The 18,571-nt window shown below is 41.0% G+C and overlaps 1 protein-coding gene across 1 annotated transcript in view; it reads right to left on the reverse strand.

The window, feature by feature from the left end:
* Nucleotides 1–18,571, reverse strand: part of MYCBP2 (MYC binding protein 2) — a 412,169-nt gene that overhangs the window by 171,646 nt on the left and 221,952 nt on the right. The window contains exons 40-42 of the mRNA XM_084646996.1: nucleotides 16,594–16,812; nucleotides 10,210–10,435; nucleotides 9,674–9,792 (exon numbers count right to left, since the gene is read on the reverse strand). Coding sequence (XP_084503122.1) covers nucleotides 9,674–9,792; nucleotides 10,210–10,435; nucleotides 16,594–16,812 — 564 coding nt within the window. The remainder of the gene's footprint in view (nucleotides 1–9,673; nucleotides 9,793–10,209; nucleotides 10,436–16,593; nucleotides 16,813–18,571) is intronic.

Genomic DNA, 18,571 nt, shown 5'->3' on the forward strand with positions numbered 1-18,571 from the left:
GGTCCTGACCCTTTTTTGTTGTAACATGGAATCACAGTAGAAAAAAGGCTGAGAACTATTTCTCTGATTAACAGAATTTATTAAATGTAGGTGGCTGCTAGGCTTTTACACTCAGCAGAATCATGCTTACCAGAAGATAACTGTTTTCTTTAGTGTGTAGCTAAAAGAAAAGGACCTTGGAAACATACTACTAGATAAACCAACTGTAGATACATGCATACCTTAAAGCTATGTTCCCTCTAAGATGTGCTCATGTATACAGCATACATGAACTCACTCATGTATGCAACTTAGAGGTACAGTAACTCCTCACTTAACGTTGTAGTTATGTTCCTGAAAAATGTGATTTTAAGTGAAATGATGTTAAGAGAATCCAATTTCCCCATAAGAATTAATGAAAATCGGGGGGGTTAGGTTCCAGGAAAAAAATTTCACCAGATAACAGACTATATATATGTCTTTTGTCTAGTGAAAAAAAATTCATGTACACAGAAAAATATATATATACACAGTATAAGTTTTAAACAACCAATTTAATACTGTACTCAGCAACGATGATTGTGAAGCTTGGTTGAGGTGGTGAAGTCAGAGGGTGAGATATTTCCCAGGGAATCTCTTACTGCTAAATGATGAACTAGCACTCGGCTGAGTCCTCAAGGGTTAACACATTCTTGTTAATGTAGCCTCACGCTCTACAAAGTGGCACGAATGGAGGGAGGGGAAACAGCATGGCAGAGAGAGACAGACACGTGCATTGCCCCTTTATGTATGCTGACCCCACTCTAAGTACATTGCCTTTTTAAGTAGATCAGCAAGCCGAGACAGCAGCTGCTGCCAGCGAGCATCCTCTGTCCTGAGCTCTGTTGGCGTCCCCCGCCGCTCTATGGAGATGGGGTAAGCGGGGGGCAGGAGTACACCCTGACATTAGCCCCCCTCTCCTCCTCCCACTACACAGCAAGCAGGAGGCTCCTGGGAGCAGCTCCAAGGCAGAGGTAGGAGCAGCACATGGCAGTGGGGGGAGGGACAGCTGAACTGCCGGACAACTGATAGCCTGCTGGAGTGCTGCTGCACAGGGAACTTAGGGGAGCAGGGAGCTGATAGGGGGGCTGCTGGTCCACCCTGGTTCCAAGCCCCCCCCCCCAGCTAGCTCCGATGGGCTGCTCTTTCTGCAAGCAGTGGACAAAGCAGGCGGCTGCCAAACAACGTTATGAGGGAGCATTGTGCAACTTTAAAAGAGCATGTTCTCTAATTGATCAGCAATGTCACAATGTTAACTGGGACGACTTTAAGTGAGGAGTTACTGTACCATTAGTCAAAGGGCTTCCCCCTTTCTTATCCTACTGCCTCTGTCTGAGGGGACTCCAGATTCTCCTTCAACCCAGCTGCTGGTCCTCAGGTGAAGCCCCTTACAGCCTCTTCCCCGTATATTGGCCCTCAGGGAGGGTAAAAAGCTCTGGGGCTCTTCTCCCCATTGATGTTGTTGCTCTGCGGGTGGGTGGGAAATGAGAACCCTTCTTCCCCCTTGCTAGACTTTGTATGTGGAATGATCCCCTTGTTCCGGGCGTAGGAACAGAGTGTGGCCTCTCAACCTCCTTCTGCTCTGCTCCTGAGTGAGTCCCCAATTTCTTCCCTACGCTAGTTTCCCCAGATGCTAGGCTCCCTGTCTCCCCAGCTGCTCCTCTCCTAAGGTGGGAAGAAGCGTGTTGTTCCTCCTCTGTCAGAGGACAGGAGACTATTGTGCTCCATTTCAGTTTCTCCATTTCTCTATCTGTGGAACACAAGTGTCTGAGCTCATGTTTTAAACCTAAGAGTGCTGTCTCTCTTACAAAAATCAGACCCTTTGAACACAATGGAAGTGCTGAGTGCAATGCTACTTTAAGTTGGAGAGTGCTGTGAGTTGGCTCAACACTTCTGAAAATTGGGTGCATGGGTTCTAAACTTGCACTCAGGAAGTTATTCATTCCACATACAGGAAAAGGAAACAAATTAGTGGGAACAGCTAACTAGAGGAGCTTCCAGGGTAGTGATTTCCTTCAGAGATAGACAATATACAAAGAAAGACCAAAATCTCTCTGCCCAAAGTGCCCTCCAATCTGGAATCTTGATTATGCCTCACCTTCCATAGATTTAGGCTAACTAATCTGTAACTAGAGAGTGTGTCTTGAACTTAGTCCTTATGCAACTTAGCCCAAGTGGACTCCAATTACAGATTCTGAAATGTTGAGTATACATGTAGACTGGCCACCCAATTGCTGCTTCACAGTATCATGTTCTCTTTCTGCCCATGTACTAGTCTTGCCACTAAAATAATTTGTGTTTATGTCTAGATGGCAAGGATATCCTTCTACTTTGTAGATTTTTTTTTAAAATTAGGTTATACTGCCATTCTGTTCTGCCCAAATAGGAGGTCTGTCTTTTGCATCATGAACAGCACAAAACTGAGTTTGATTTTCAAAAATCTTGGCATTTTATGCAAATAGAACATAATGGTTCAAATTATATCTAAGGAATTCTATAGTGACTACTTGTTGATACCCTTATTTGCACTGAATAGCACCATACTCTGAGTATTCCCATGAACTTCAATGGGAATGCTTGTTGAGTAAGTTTCTATTAAATGTGATCAAGGATATCAGAATCTTGCCCAATGAGAGAAAAGAGAAAAAACTAAGAGGAGATGAATACATTGACCCCCTCTGAAAAATACAGCCAGATCCACTTTGTGCCCTGGCCAGCTTGACTAAGTCCCCAGGTTGTAAACAATCAGCTCCGCAGATCTGTGCAACACTCCAAAATCCCTGGCATTGGAAATTCCTGCGGGAAAAAGGTGTGGAGCTATGGACAGCTATGGATTGCTGGTTGAGTTAGAGCAGCATGAAAGATGCTCTAATTTACATTGAGGACAGGGAAGAAGGTGGCTAATAACTAAGGTTAAGATTCTGTCGGTTATTTTTGGTAAAATCAAGGACAGGTTACGGTCGATAAACAAAAATTCACAGAAGCCTTTGACCTGCCCTTGATTTTTACTAAAAAAACCCGACAAAACAGGAAGGGAGGGATCCAGCACCCACTTCTGCTGCAGCTTTGGGGTCCCCCAGATGCCTATGGTGGCTTGCAGATCTGGAGTCCCCGCTGCCCACAGTGGCTGAAAGTACCAGGGTCCCCCCCGTTGCAAGCAGCAGCTTGGAGTTGTGGGGTCTCCCCATCACACACAGTGGCTGGGAGCTCCAAGGGGTGCCCCTCCCCACAGATCAGAGCTCTGGAGGGCCACCCCACGCAGCTGGCAAGTCAAAATTGAGTAATTATCTGATGGTGGCTGGCACACACTAATTGCTGCCAGGTGGTCTTGTATACAACTGAGGGAGAGCCCAGTGATTTTGACAGAATGTAGATAGTCCAAAGTAAGGGGAATATTTGCTGACTTGGGATTTGTGTTTCAGCTGCATGCAGATGGAAAAACTCTTCCACTCAGTTGAATAATGTTTTCTAGCGAACTCCTTTCTGCTGTTATTAAGGATGGTTTGTAAGGCTTCAGAGCAGGAATGTTCTAAGTCTGACGCCCATCCAAAAACCAAGCAATGAGATGAAGTGCTCCGGGGATGGGGTGATTGATACTGCATTTCTCCTGGGTTAAGAGATCAGGAAAGGACAGGATACAGATTGAAGGGTGAGGTGACACTAAACGGAGATTTGGGAAACAAATTTATTTGAGCCAAGTGGGGGCGAAGAGGATGACTCCTGCTGTGCCCTGTCCGGCTGAAATTTCCATAGGACTTGAGGTAGGAATTGTAAGGGAGGAAAGGCATAGTTCAGGTTTCCTGACCAGGTCAGAAGGATAGCATCGCCCTGAGAGTGTAGACCTAGAGCTCCCATATAACAGTAGATGTTGCATTTTCTGTTCATTTGGGGGGCAAACAGATTCCATGTGGGGTTCCCCATTGAGAGAAGATATGGTTCACTACCGAATCATGCAGCTCCCACTGATGATCAATAGCAAAATGCCTAATGGGGGTATCTGCCAACACATTCTGAGCTCCCAGAAGGTAAGCTGAGGACAGGGTGATTCAATTCATAATGCACAAATTCCATAGGGTGACTACTTCTATACACAAGAGAATGGATCTTGCCCCTCCTTGTTGAAAAGTTGGTTATGCTGTTTAACGTTATGAAGACATGATGGAACTGGTTAAACTGAAGAAAGGCATTGCAAGCCTATCAGACTGCACAAAATTCCAAAAGACTGATGTGCATCCTGGTTTCTCAGGGCATCCAGGTGCATTGTGCTACGTCTGTCTGTGTGGCCCCTCCAGCTCAACAGGGAGGCATCTGTAATTACTGTATTACCAGTAAGGGGGGATAGTAAGGGAATGCCCACATGTAGTTGATGGGATTACATTACATGACAGATTACGTTACTTTGGAAGGAAACATCACTATGGTATTCATAGTGTGTTTGGTCAGTGAATGCACTGTTTGGAACCACACCTCTAGGCAACGTAAGAAGAGTCTGGCGAATGCGGTAACAAGTGCATGAATCCACATGTCCCAGAAAGAAAACAAGTTCTGAGTGGTACTTGAGGGTTGCATATAACCTGGTCTATCAGGTTGTTCATGGCATGAAACCTGTCCCTTGGTAGATAAGCTCTTGCTATGACTGAGTCCAAATACACTTCATGAAGTCCATGGTCTGTATCAGAGTGAGGATATATTTTTCAAAGTTTACACTGGCTTCTAGACAGAAAAGGAGCTGAAGTATTAATGAGGTCAATATGCAGGCCTCTTGAAACGTCCTGGCAACGAGAAGCCAGTTGGTGAAATAAGGGATGACAGTCAGACTTTTCTATCTGAAATGAGTTGCTATTACCAGGATGACTAGGTAAAGAGCTTGGGATCAGTGGCAAAGCCAAATGAGAGCATTCTGTACTGGAAGTGGCCCACCATGAAACCGAGAAACTGATTGTGGGGGGGATGAATGTCCACGTGAATGTACGTGTCCATCACAGAGGGAGCTGTAAATGGAAATGTCTTTTTACATGGGTGGGATCATGGAAGCAAGTGTGATTATATGAAATTTCAGCTTCCAAATAAAGCGGATGAGATTGCAGAGCTAGAGAATGGGTCTCTAACACTTTTTTTTTGGGTACTGGGAAGTGTATCAAGTAAAAGCCTTTCCCCTGGTGTTGGAGAGGTTTCCACTCTATTGCTCATCATTGGAGGAGCGACTCTACTTCCTGCCTAAGAATCCCCTCATGAGAATGGTCCCTGAAGAGGAATGGGGATGAGGTTTTTGGAGGAAGTAGGGAAGTAAACTATCGCATAGCCAGATTGGATAATGTCTAATACCCACCCACCTGTTATAGCACTCCAGTTGTAGAAACAGAGCGCTAAGTGACTGTCAAAGGATATGCGGGTATAGGGTAGTGGCAGCATAACTTACAGTGTGCAGTTCTTGAACTTCCATTATAGATGTAACAGGAAAATTTTAATAAGTGCACAAGAGAAACTTGAGCAAAACGCTCATAAGTAGGACCTAGCGGGTTTGTCAGGACAAAATTAAAGTTCTATGACAGCAGAGGCTCCCTAATGGGAGGAACCTAGAGAATGTAGGGGAGAGAAGTCCTTGTTCTTAACAGAACTGTGTTGAGCAGACATTACAATCATACATCAGAGTGGCACCTTTACTGGATTACAAAACGATGATTTGAACTGTTCAAGACCAGAAACAGCCAGCTGACTAATGTGGACTATCTTTCACATTGTAAGGTGAGTATTTCTAGGTTGGATTCTAGGCAGAAGCCTCCCTTGTGGTTAAGACAGGACCTCTGGGCAGAAAGGCAGTGATTATGGTGGCTAAGATACCAGTGCTAACAAGGTCACATTGAGATTATTAATATAATGTTTGCTCTATCGAAACTGATATTCCCTATGACCCTGGGTATCAGGGAAATGGGAGAGAAGGCATATAGAATAGTGTTGGATTGAGTCCTGCAGCATCACATCTAAGAGGGAGCTTTTGTTCCTGTATACTCTTCTGTGATAAACTTGGCATTTGGTAGTTTTGTTGGGCACAAAGATGTTTATTAGTGCATGGCCCCATTCGTCAAATAATGCTAAGGTCACCACTGATTTCAAGGACCACTTCTGTTGATCATTAGATGGCCTGCTGAGCAAATCTACCTCCATCTCAATCCACCCCTACAAGGTGAAATGCAATGATGTTTAGCTTTAGATGAAGCACAGCCACAGTTTTATTGCTTCCACAGATAAGAGCTGTGAATGCATGACTCCATGTTTATTGATATAGCACAAGGCTATAGTGTTGTCTGTAAGCAACTGTATTATATAATTCTGCAGGGATCCGCAACAGGCTTTGAGGGCCCACTGCACTGTTCTGAGCTCTAGCATGCTGATAGAGAATCTGGACTAAGGTGTTTCAACAATCATGTACTTAGAGGTCTTGGTACTGTGGACCCCAGGCCAGACTGGAGGTAACAGTGATGACTGTGATGGTAAGGTGATGGGCAATGAAGATTTCTCCTCCTCCCCAGAAGATCTTTTCCCTGTTCTCCCACCAATGAAGCTATTGGAGTACTTGAGGTTGGATGGCCAGTTTCCTTTGAAGGCTGTGTACATTCACTGTATAGTGAATCACTGTGATGGAATGCACCCCTGTATTCACACTGTTCATACTGCTGTAATCATCTTTGTACAAAATATGCCTTGTAAGGTATCATTTGAAAAAGAATAATTCACTGGTCAATAATATCATGATGAAATGTGTGTAGCATCACTGTATGTAAAGTTATAAATAAACTAAAAATAGGTCTCAAATGTGTTTTCCAGACAAATCTGGGGAGTGGGTAAATCAATTTCTCAAAGACAAAGGACAAGCTCACACCTCTAACCAGGTGTCATCAAAGCTGATGGGTAATCAAGTGGCCGTTCTTTTGCATTGAAGGGGGGCAGAAACAAATAGATCTGCACCTTAGCAAACAACAGCATGGAACTTCTTTCACCACCATACTCCTTGCTTCCATCCTCACAGTGGGATGGAACTCTATCTAGGGGTAACCCTCAAGAAAATGTATTTCAAAGAGTGACTAACTATAATAGTGAGGGGAAAAAACATGAAAACTTAGATCTCCCTATCCATGTCTTGCTCTTTCACCTAAAACAACAAAAGAAACCAGGCAATTTGATTTTGGGAGAAATCCGGACCTGAAATTTGGTCAGCCATGTTGCTGGGAGCATATGGTAAGAATTTTATCTTGAACCAAGTCAAGCTGGTTAAGTTTTAGTCCTAGGAAGCATCTGACTTATTTCTCTAGTCATTTCTGACTTTAATACCTTATACTTGTACTCACTTAAACCCTATCTCCTTGTAGTTAAATAAACTTGTTTTATTCTTAATCAAAACTAATCCAGTGTTGTGAACTGCATGGGTACTCCTTTTCAAGTACCAGACTATTCATATCGATCCCCTTAGAGGGGCAATGGACCTAATATATTTGGACTGTCCAGGAGAGGGCTGGACACTGCAGAACACACATTTGTGGTGGTGGTGGTGGGTGGGGGGGAGACAGGGAATTTGGGAGTGGGATTGTGTTGGAGTCACCCTGCAATTAGCAACCAAAGGCTACTGGAAGCCAAAGTGTCTCTGATGTTCGGTCACAGGCTGCTGGGCTCAGAGTTGCTGGGCCACGGCTCTGGCTATACACAGATACTCAGGGTGTAACCTGCATGCTGGATGACTGTTTGTGAGTTGCCTTGGTGGAAGCTACAGCAGCAAAGCACTGTGACGCACCCAGGTTTGCAGGGCAGCAGTGAGCCAGCCCCTCACTGGTCTGGACTGCACCTGGAATATCGTACTCACCATCCAGTACTGCAAGGTTTTCATATTCAGAAAAGCAAAGGGTGTGATGATGTAGGTCCAATGAAGCTATCAAGCCTACCAGTCTTCAGAAAAATTGTGAGGTCTGAACTGGTTGTTCCCTGAATTGTGAGGGAGTCTCAAGTTTGGAAGAATCTTCTCTCTGGAACAAAGACTCTGGGCTCAGTGGAGTCCATGAATGTGACATTGAAGGTGATGAGTTCTGCAGGATGTACTGTGATTGTCAAACAAGAGGTGCACCTCTTAAAGCCCTTATAAGGAGTAAGGTCCAAAGGCTCCTAAGACAAGGGAAGGGCTATTTTCTTTAAACTATCCTATGCTACTCTGGCCTAAATATTTACAGTAAGGTCTTAAACTAGGCCGAGGGGGAAAGTCCTGAAGTCACAAAGGAATTCTGTTCATTCTCTGTGGCAGCAAAAAAACTGAGGTGGTTGGGAGGTGGGGGAGCTCCCTTAAGAGTGTGGTGATGTCAACATTACACAAGAACAATTGTGCTCCCTTCCCCCACAAAAAATTGCTTTTCAAGGCAGTTCAATGCATACCAGGGACACCATATGAGAGAAAGAATTCACAGAGGCCCTCAAAGAAGAATAGTTTCTTACACGAAAGAATAACTTGAAGAACTCGAGGGGGGAAAAATAAACATGGGGAAATAGTTTTACAAACAATTTTACTGTTCCTCACATGTTCTTGTCAACTGCTGGAAATGGCCCATCTTGATTATCATTACAAAAGGTCTTTTTTTCTCTCCTGCTGGTAATAGCTCACCTTAACTGATCACTCTCATTATAGCGTGTATGGTAACACCCATTGTTTCATGTTCTCTGTGTACATAAAATCGTCCTACTCTATTTTCCACTGTATGCATCCGATGAAGTGGGCTTTAGCCCATGAAAGCTTATGCTCAAATAAATTTGTTAGTCTCTAAGGTGCCACAAGTACTCCAGTTCTTTTTTCAGAGATTTAAAGTATCTGTAATTACACTAAGATAAAATTTTATAAGGAATATTAATCTTCATTCTTCATAACATCAGACAACACCTAGTGTTTAAAAGAAACTTCTCTCAATAAGCATCTTACTGCATTATTTTCTATTTTAGGGGTTTGTATACTATCTTCTGAAGGGTCTGGACCAATGATGGAAAAAGAATAGAAGACTCTGTTCCTACAATGATCTATGCTAATAAAATGTACTTGCAGATTAATAAATTATTATAGAGCATTCCTAGATTTTGAATATCTCAGCATAATGGAATCGGGGCATATGTCTTGGATAGAATTACAGGAGATACAGAGTAGTTTTGATGCAATTAATATATATTTTTAATCAATAATAGAATTTTATAATGCCTTACATATCCATAGACGGTTCCAACTGTTAAAGTTTGAGAACCCTTGTACAGTAGGATAATGCACATGCAGCTGCACAAAAAGAAGGCATGAAACAATGAATCTCCATACAACTACAGTTCAAAAGATATAGAATCATAGAATATCAGAGTTGGAAGGGACCTCACGAGGTCTTCTAGTCCAACCCCCTGCTCAAAGCAGGACCAATCCCCAATTTTTGCCCCAGACCCCTAAATGGCCCCCTCAAGGACTGAACTCACAACCCTGGGTTTAGCAGGCCAAAGCTCAAACCACATATGTTGAGACCATTTTAAAATATCATTTTGCTAACATGTTGGCAAAAATGTGACTAGGAAAGGGCTGTATAAAATAATTTGCCTTTAGAAAAGCACATTTATTTGGTGTAATTTTAGTAGCTTCACTTATTCTCACCTCATCAGATCCTGGACTAAATTCATATCCAATTGCAAAACACTTGAAGCCATAGAAACAGGCCTTTTCATCTTTCACGTAGTCTGATGCAGTCTCCAGTGAAAAGAGTGCTTCATTTCCTAACAGGAAACAATTAAATTAACAAAATAAATCTATGTGAATTCCTCCTTTTTCACCCACTTTTGTATCACAAAAATAATATGAAAGTTAGCCTTTAAACATAACTGGTAGAACAAACACTTGAACAATCTACATATCTATACCACATAGAAGAAAGCAAATAATTACTCCATGATATCCAACCAATTGCTATAACTGGCCCACCTTTCCACTCATCCTGGCTTCTCCTCAGCTTTATATTCTAAAAACTAAACTGGATAATTCAGTCTCATTATTTAAGATAGTCAAAATTAGACTTTTGATGACTAAGTAAAGTTTATTTCTCTGGAAATTACTGTAATTTAAGTTCACTTTTGTTAATTATACTCCCAAACCCTCCATTTTATTGAAACAGGCAATTTATAAACTCTTTTTACCTGGCAACACTAAAACCATGGTAGGCCATCCAGATGTGCCTGAAAATTTCTTTAATTCAATCCATGAATTAAGATTTTCATGAACAGAAGTTTGCTTTTGTCCAAATCCTGAGTTCTGGAGAATTCTGACAGGAATTAGCAAGCGAAGGACATCCTCTGATTGAGCTGTGCCACACTGAGCATCAAACTCTATTGTCATCCACCTGACGCATTCTGGGAAAGTCACCTAAAACAAATATTAGTCAGAAAACAAACACAAAAATCATTGTACAACTTCTCATTAATTTTGGTTTAAGTATCTTACTTTAAACTTAAAATTTTAAAATGGTCAAGTACTGAAAGATAAAGGAAAGTTACTTATCTCTTGATGATTTTGTTCTAGGTAAATACAATATTAGAACGTGGACAACATCTAAAGGGTGCAGGCTGGCTACACCTTTTGATCAACTTTTTTTTTGGGGGGGGGGAAGAGGAGAGACAGGCAAATTAATGTATTGGATCAAATGAAAATTTGAGTTTCAGAGAAACTTAGACCACACCTTAATTATCTCTGAGAAAGACCAAATAAGGAGGACCAGCTATAAGGTCTTGAAGTTGACCCACTCATGACAAGGCAATTGTCACAAGAAAAGCCATCTTCAGAGAAAGATGATCTAACAAATGTGTGGTCATAATTGTTCAATCGGCTCTGCATTGGAACCTAAGGATGATACTAAGGTCCAAGGACAGGGCTGGTCCTCAGATTGTAGGAAATACCTGAAGGAGTCCTCAAAGAAACACGATCACGGGATGAGGAGAAAAAAACATGACCCTGAGTCAGTTGATGATGAGCAGAAATGGATGCCAAACAAACACAGAGAATATATAGATAATCCAGATATTTTCAAAGATAGTCAATATTCAAGAATATGAGGGATCTCTGTCTTTGATAGGGAGCGGTTAGGCTAGGCTAACCACTAGAAAAGCACTTCCATTTTGCAGAACAAACAAACCTACTAGGATCTTTTCTACTCTGAATCAAGATATTCTGCACATCCATACAGCAAGTTTTCTCCATATCTTTTAACTAGAGAGCTTCCAGGCCATGAGATAGAGAGAGGCAAGATCTGGATGAAATGTGCTTCAGTTGTTCTGACTGACCAAGTCTGGCAAAAGAGGAAATGATATTTGGATAAAGTCTGAAGATTTGGAAATGAATACTGCCTTGGCCAGGCTGGAGATAGGAGAATGACTAATGCAGAATCCTGACTGGTTTTCCTCAAATCGCAAGGTCTTAATGGGATTACACGATAGGCATAATAGAGACGGTCATTCCATGGAATCAGAAAAGCATCCGCCTTCAAACCAGGGCTCAAACTTTTCTAGAGCAGAAACTTGCATTTCTTATTTCCTCTGATTGTAAACAAATCTGCATGGGGAAGCCCCAATGCCTGAATACTGACTTGATGACAGAGTCTTCTATCAACCACTTGAGGTCCTGTATGAAGTGGTTCTTTGTGCAAGTGTCTGCTCAGATGATCTGCCAATATGTCATGAAGACCTATCAGATTAATTTCTGATTATCCAGTGGTGGATACACCAATTCCACAGCACAATAGTTTCTCTGCATAAGGGATTAAATCTGGCACCTCCTTGCTTGTTGATATAGAACACTGAAGTGGTATTGACCATCACTCTTTGGATGTTTTGGGCCTTGATGTGAGTCAGAAAAGCCATACAAGCCAGACGTACTGCTCTGAGCTCTAGGATGTTGCTATGCAGACAAGCCTCCTCTTTGGACTGCCAACCTTATACTGTGAGGACATTCAAATGCTCTCCCCATCTGATCATCAAGGCATGGGTCACTCTATACTTTACAGGAAATGGCAGGGAGAAAGGAACACCCTGACATACTTGCTGAACGTCCTTCCACCAGTTTGGATCTGCATGTCTAAGCTGTGCAAACTGAAATGATAAAAAGACTTCAGCTATCCTCGGATGACAACTTAGATGAAGCTGGGACAGGGAATCACAAACGTCCATGAGGCTATATGGCCTAGCAAATGCAGATGTGTCCTCAGGGTCATCTCAGGAGTCTGCCGGGGCTGGGTGATTGTAGACACTTGTTGAATCTGGTTTGAGGCAGACACACCTCCACCATAAAGAAGTCTATGAGAGCTACAATAGATTCTATTTTCTGTGTAGAAATTAAATGTTATTTGTTTTGTTTATTTTTAGTCCCAACCTCAACAACAGGTACAGTATATATTGATTGTTACCTGCTGAGGAGATTTTCCATGAGCTAGCCAATTCAGAGGTGGGCTGCTGTTACCGCTATACAGATGTTGATAATCCAAAATGGAACACTTTGTATTGCTAATGTGAGTTACCAACTACAAAACAGAGATATTGCCTTTGTGCTTGCTGAATGGGAATATAGATCATGTAGATCGAGAGCTGGATTTTGAGGTATGAAAGAAAGACACATTACTATACCCATATCTCAACAATCTTGTTTGATGATGAGGTAATTCACCAATGGCCTGAAACATCTGTATAAAACATATGGACAGACCGTTATTGCTGTTGATAGTCTGTAGGTGGCTGCTGCAGGGATGGAGGTCTGACTTGTGATACCTCAGGTAGATTACTGTCTTCTAGAGTGCTAAACAGACCACAGCGCCCAGTAAGGCCAGGAGGAAGATATATAGAGATAAAGAGTAGGAGGCGGATATAGCAGGCAGGGGGTCCTTCCCTAAGCTACCCTGACCCCCATCCTTGGGATGCCTGTCTGAAATATATGGGTCATAAAAAAGGGACCGCTGGAGGGTGGAACCACCCCCACTTTTGTCCACAGCAGAAAAGAGAAAGGAGTGATCTCCCTCAAATGGAGCAGCAGACTTGATGGGGATCTGAGAATTATGTTGTGCTGGGAGCCTTTTAGATGGTGCTGGAGATAAACCCAATACGGACAAAGAAAGCAAAAGGACAGAGTCAAATCTCTGATATAAAAAACATCAGTACCAATTGCATCAGTGCCAAAACAAAAGCTGAAAGGGTCAGTACCAAATTCAACAGTGCCTATATAGTTGATACCAAAACTACTGGTGCTGAAGTGTAAGTGATGCCTACTAGTATGAGAAGGCCCTGGGGTGGTACCAAGGCAGTGAGCAACAGTTAAGTCCTTTTGGGCACCATGACTCAGCCGTGAAGTGTCTTTATTAGCAGAAACAGAGAGATTTGTCCTGGTTTTTTTTGTACTCCCAAAAAACTTTTAGTGGGAGACCCACTCGTATGCTCCTTAGAGAAGTTGAGCAGGTTTACCTCTCTCAACATGTGAGGAAGGAGCAGCCATGGAAGCTGCAAGAAAATGACTCTCAGGGACAGAGATAGTCCTGCAAGATGAGGACGTAACAGAAGCATTCTAACTGAAGATTACTCCAAACCAGATGGATCCTGCCTCTCTGGACCAGAGGCAGGTCTCATGAATTTATCCAGGAGATAAGTTTTAAATCTTGCCTCCTTGGATTCAGCAGTTCGTTACTAGTACATTACAAAGTACATTTGTCTTTAATGTGCTCGTCTCCAGGGCAAAATAAGCATGTAGAATGTCTATGGTTGGGGGTAGAGCTGCCTCATACAATGAACAATATTTAAAGCCAAGAGATTTTTGACCATCTCTAAGGCTGACTCCCGGAACTGGCTGAATGAAAAGAACTTGCCTGAACTAAATCCTACACTAAGACACAATAAGATTCCTGTCAACTGTCTTAAACTGCATTAAAACTATCCTATCCTAAGGACAGCTATTTACAATAAATTGGGAAAAGTGGAAGCAGAAGTACAAGAGACCAAAAACTGCTAAGTCAGCGCCGTGTCTCAGCCACAGGCAGTGAAAAGGAAATGAGAGTTGGCTGGTTGTGCCACCCCCTTTATGTTCCTGGGGGCAGAGAGGGTGCTAAAAGGCATGAAAGGAACAGGCATGGCCCAACGGACACCACTGGCTAACATATTCCAATCTCTGGCACATGCGCACCAGAAATAACACACACATAGATAAATACTCAAAAAAACACAGGTTATTTTTATCTAAAACAATTGAAGCAAATGACTGACTTCTGGGGACTGTGGGAAACTAGTCTGCAATTTCGGTTCTCCTTATTAGATTCCAATCATCCTTGAAAAGAAATCCAAAAGAAGGAGGCACGAGAACAACCTTTTGTACACAGATTCATCTTAGCTGCCCATTTTCCAGACCATTTCCCCCTTCTTTTTGCATTGCTCTAATGGCTCCCCCATTCTCAACCAAATCAAGCATAAGCTTCTTGTCATCATTTTAAGTCCCTCTGCCACTTATTCCTGCTTTACCATGCAATATTCCATACAATAACCACAGAGTTATGATTAATGGATTTAATGTTTTTTGTCTCAGAGTAATCTCTTTAAAAATCAGGCTAATCTTTACTTTATGTGATGGCCTTACCTACAGTTTACTTCATGTGAGTGCCTTACCTAACCTATGCAATTCCATGCCTTGTTCTTTGGACTTCTTTTCATCTTAACCTTAAAGTCCAAATTTCTCGGGTTTGTAATGTTTGTTTTGGGATAATTACAATATCCACAGAATGTTTTTTCCCCTTAAAACTACTGATCAGCACAGTCAATATTAAATGGTTTATGTCCAGGATTTATTTTTCAATTATCAGTTTCATATATAAACACTAAACAAGAGATCCAAAGAGAATGCCACCAGAGTTGAACATATATAGTATCAATCTTAGATAACTTTTTGAGTATTAACTTTTAAGGACAGATTCAGTGGTATGCTTTGGCTGTTTTGTGCTCTCCTAAAACAGTACAAAGTAACTGAAGCATACTGGTGAATCAGACCCTTAGTATGTCAGCATGTAGCTACAGAACTTCAAGACAAGCGAGAGCTGAGGACCTAGTATTCTACCAAGGAACTCTTTACACATATGTACAGAATTCCTCATCACTGAGTCATTTCAATCAACAGAATTAAACATGCAAATTAACTGGAGAGGAAAGCTGATGATTAGGTTGATCTTAAATGGGGCTGTTGTAACATTAGAGGTAACTCAACCAATTATAACAATTACTAATAAGTTAGTTTAATTTCTGTATCATTTCCTGAAATGTAACCTAATAAATCATCTATTGGCAATGTTTGAAGGAGTATGCTAAAATGTTATTGAGATCATCCGAGACAAAAAAGATCTGACAGTGTGGTAAGTTTCTTAAATGAACCCTTTTATATTAATTTTAACTCATACTAATTAAGAGATTTCTTTGTATGTTGTCTGGAACTTCGGGGGTTCCATGTATGGAGAAAATATTACAGGGTCAGAAACTCAACTCCTTTAGGAAGCCCAGAGAGGTTAAAGCTCAGGTGATTATTTCTATTTTCTGCATCAGCTGCCTTGCTCTCTAAATAGAGCTCCTTATTTTCAAGAGCAGCAGATATGAATGAATTGCAGCTTGTATTGATTCAGTACTTGCAACCTTCTGCTTCACAGTTTTGACTTCACTATAAAACGCATCAATTCTAGAAATGAATATGATTTATTGAAAACTACAGACAGGACTTAACCTCTTGAGAATTCTGCATCCTAAATGGTGGTCAGATTCGAGGCGACTTCATGAATAATTTCAACTGCCAGATCTCCTGGCCAACAAAACAAACTGGTGGTGCTACAGCATCGGGGGTCTCCCCTTGCCTAGAACTAACTATACTTACACGCAAAGCTCTGATATCAGATTTCATAAAAGTACATTTTAGCACTCAGTAAGAATGTTGGGGATACGCATTTGGACTATCTTTCTCTATGAGAACAAACTTGTGGGGTATTATTTGTTAGGTTCATGAATAGGCAGGAGTTTGCCAGGAGCTCACAAGGAAGGTGCTCAGTCAAAGCACAGCATTACACAACTATCTAGCGTTGTTCCTTTAAACTTTGAAAATGTGACATATATTAAACTATCCTTTGTTTATTTTGATTCATAACAAGAAATAAAACTTTACACTGTTAAAGAAACCATCCAAAAAGACCATCACTGCTGAACAGAAAATAAATCAGATAGTATGTTACAACAGTGAAAACATCAGGAAACTGAGTTATAGCAACTGTTAAAAATGTGTATATAAAATGAGAATTTAACTAAAAGACTTAGGTTATGAACAGCTTTGCATCAGTTGCCTCAGAACAAGTACATAACTCATAGCATGAGATTCATATATATAAAATCAAACAACAGTGCAAACGCTGTATATTCACAGCATAAAGACAAACTAGGTAACAACTTTAGAGATGTTAAAAATCTATGCATAATTTGAATTTATGATATGTATTAAAAATTGCATACAGACACAGAAATGGTCCTTACCTTATAGTGGGTAACACAAGCTGGTTTATAAGGGTGTTCACTTTCTATGACAGCATAGTGATTAGAGGTAGTACCAGCTGAGAGCCCTTGTTCAGGTTGGTTTCCTGTGGTGCTGTCTGTAGACTGATTGGGATTAAAGGAAGGAGGGGCATACTTCTGATTCAAAACAGCTACAGAGGGAAGTAACTGCTGTACTAGGCCAAAGACTTCAACAGCAACCTGCAGTATGACACAGTAGAACATATTATATGATATTGGGAAGAAAAAAGTCAAAAAGCCTATAGTTCTCTATAGTACTTGTTTTGAATAGTCTCAACATTAACACTATCAATGTTCAGTCATGTAATTTGGTTTACTTTAAAAAAAACAAACAAACAAAAACCACACCCTCCTCCCCTTCGTGCTTTGGCCACCATTCCAGAGGACATGCTTCCATGCTGATGATGGGCTCTGCTTGATAATGATCCCAAAGCATGCAGACAGATGCACATTCATTTTCATCATCGAGTCAGATGCCACCAACAGAAGGTTGATTTTCTTTTTTGGTGGTTCAGGTTCTGTAGTTTCTGCATCAGTGTTGCTCTTTTACGATTTCTGACAGCATGTTCCACACCTCATCCCACTCAGATTTTAGAAGGCACTTCAGATTCTTAAACCTTGGGTCAAGTGCTGTAGCCTCCTTTAGAAATCGCACATTGGTACCTTCTTTGCATTTTGTCAAATCTGTGGTGAAAGTGTTCTTAAATTGATTCACATGTACTGTGGGTCATCATCCGAGACAGCCATAACACGAAATACATGGTAAAATGCGGGCAAAACCACAGAGCAGGAGACATACAATTCTCTCCCAAGCAGTTCAGTCACAAATTTAATTAATGCATTATTTTTTTAATGAGCAGCATCAGCATGGAAGCATGTCCTCTGGAATGGTGGCCCAAGCATGAAGGGGCACACAAATGTTTAGCATATCTGGCACATAGTTACCTTGCAACACGGGCTACAAGAGTGCCATGCAAACACCTGTTCTCACTTTCAGATGACACTATAAATCAGAAGCAGGCATTATTACATTATCTCCCATAAATGTAAACTAATTTGTTTGTCTTAGCGATTGGCTGAACAAGAAGTAGGACTGAGTGGACTTGTAGGCGCTAAAGTTTTACATTGCTTTGTTTTTGAGTACAGTTTGTAAAAAAATCCACATTTCTTATATTGCACTTTCACTATAAAGAGATCGCACAACAGTACTTGTATGAGGTGATTTGAAAAATACTATTTCTTTTATCTTTTTTACAGTGCAAATATTTGTAATAAAAATGATAATATAAAGTGAGCACTGTACACTTTGTACTCTGTTGTAATTGAAATCAATATATTTGAAAATGTAGAAAAACATCCAAAAATATTTATGATAAATTTCAATTGGTATTCTATTATTAACAGCGTGATTAACCACAAATAATTTTTAATCGAGTTAATTTGTTTTGAGTTAATCGTTTATGTTAACTGCGATTAATTGACAGCCCTATAAAATAAGACACTGAATAAATAGTAAATAAAAGTTTAGTTACTACATAAATGCTGTATTTTCCCCATGATCCCTATGCAAACCTCCTACAGAAATTAACTATTGTGAATTTAGGGGCATAAAAAGTCTTGAATTTGTATCCCTGCCATTGAGCATAATTAAACATGAAATATGTCCCTCTCCTCCAACTCGGTTTAACATATCTATAAACAATGTAAAATTAACTTTAAACCTATGTTTCTAGATTTTAAGCCCACTTCAGAGAAGGGCCATCCACATCTGCCACTGACCTTCCGAACTATAGTGCAATGTCCATTCACAGCAATATGCAGATGATCAATCATCAACATAGGCCACAAAACTTACCAAACTGGGGAAGAACCCCCCCCCTCAAATGGATGAATAGAGAATCACCCTCACATATGAATTTTCTAAAGAGGGGCACAGATT

This window comes from Lepidochelys olivacea (genome assembly GCF_965140295.1).
Source record: "Lepidochelys olivacea isolate rLepOli2 genome assembly, chromosome: 1".
In the NCBI taxonomy this organism is placed as follows: domain Eukaryota; kingdom Metazoa; phylum Chordata; order Testudines; family Cheloniidae; genus Lepidochelys; species Lepidochelys olivacea.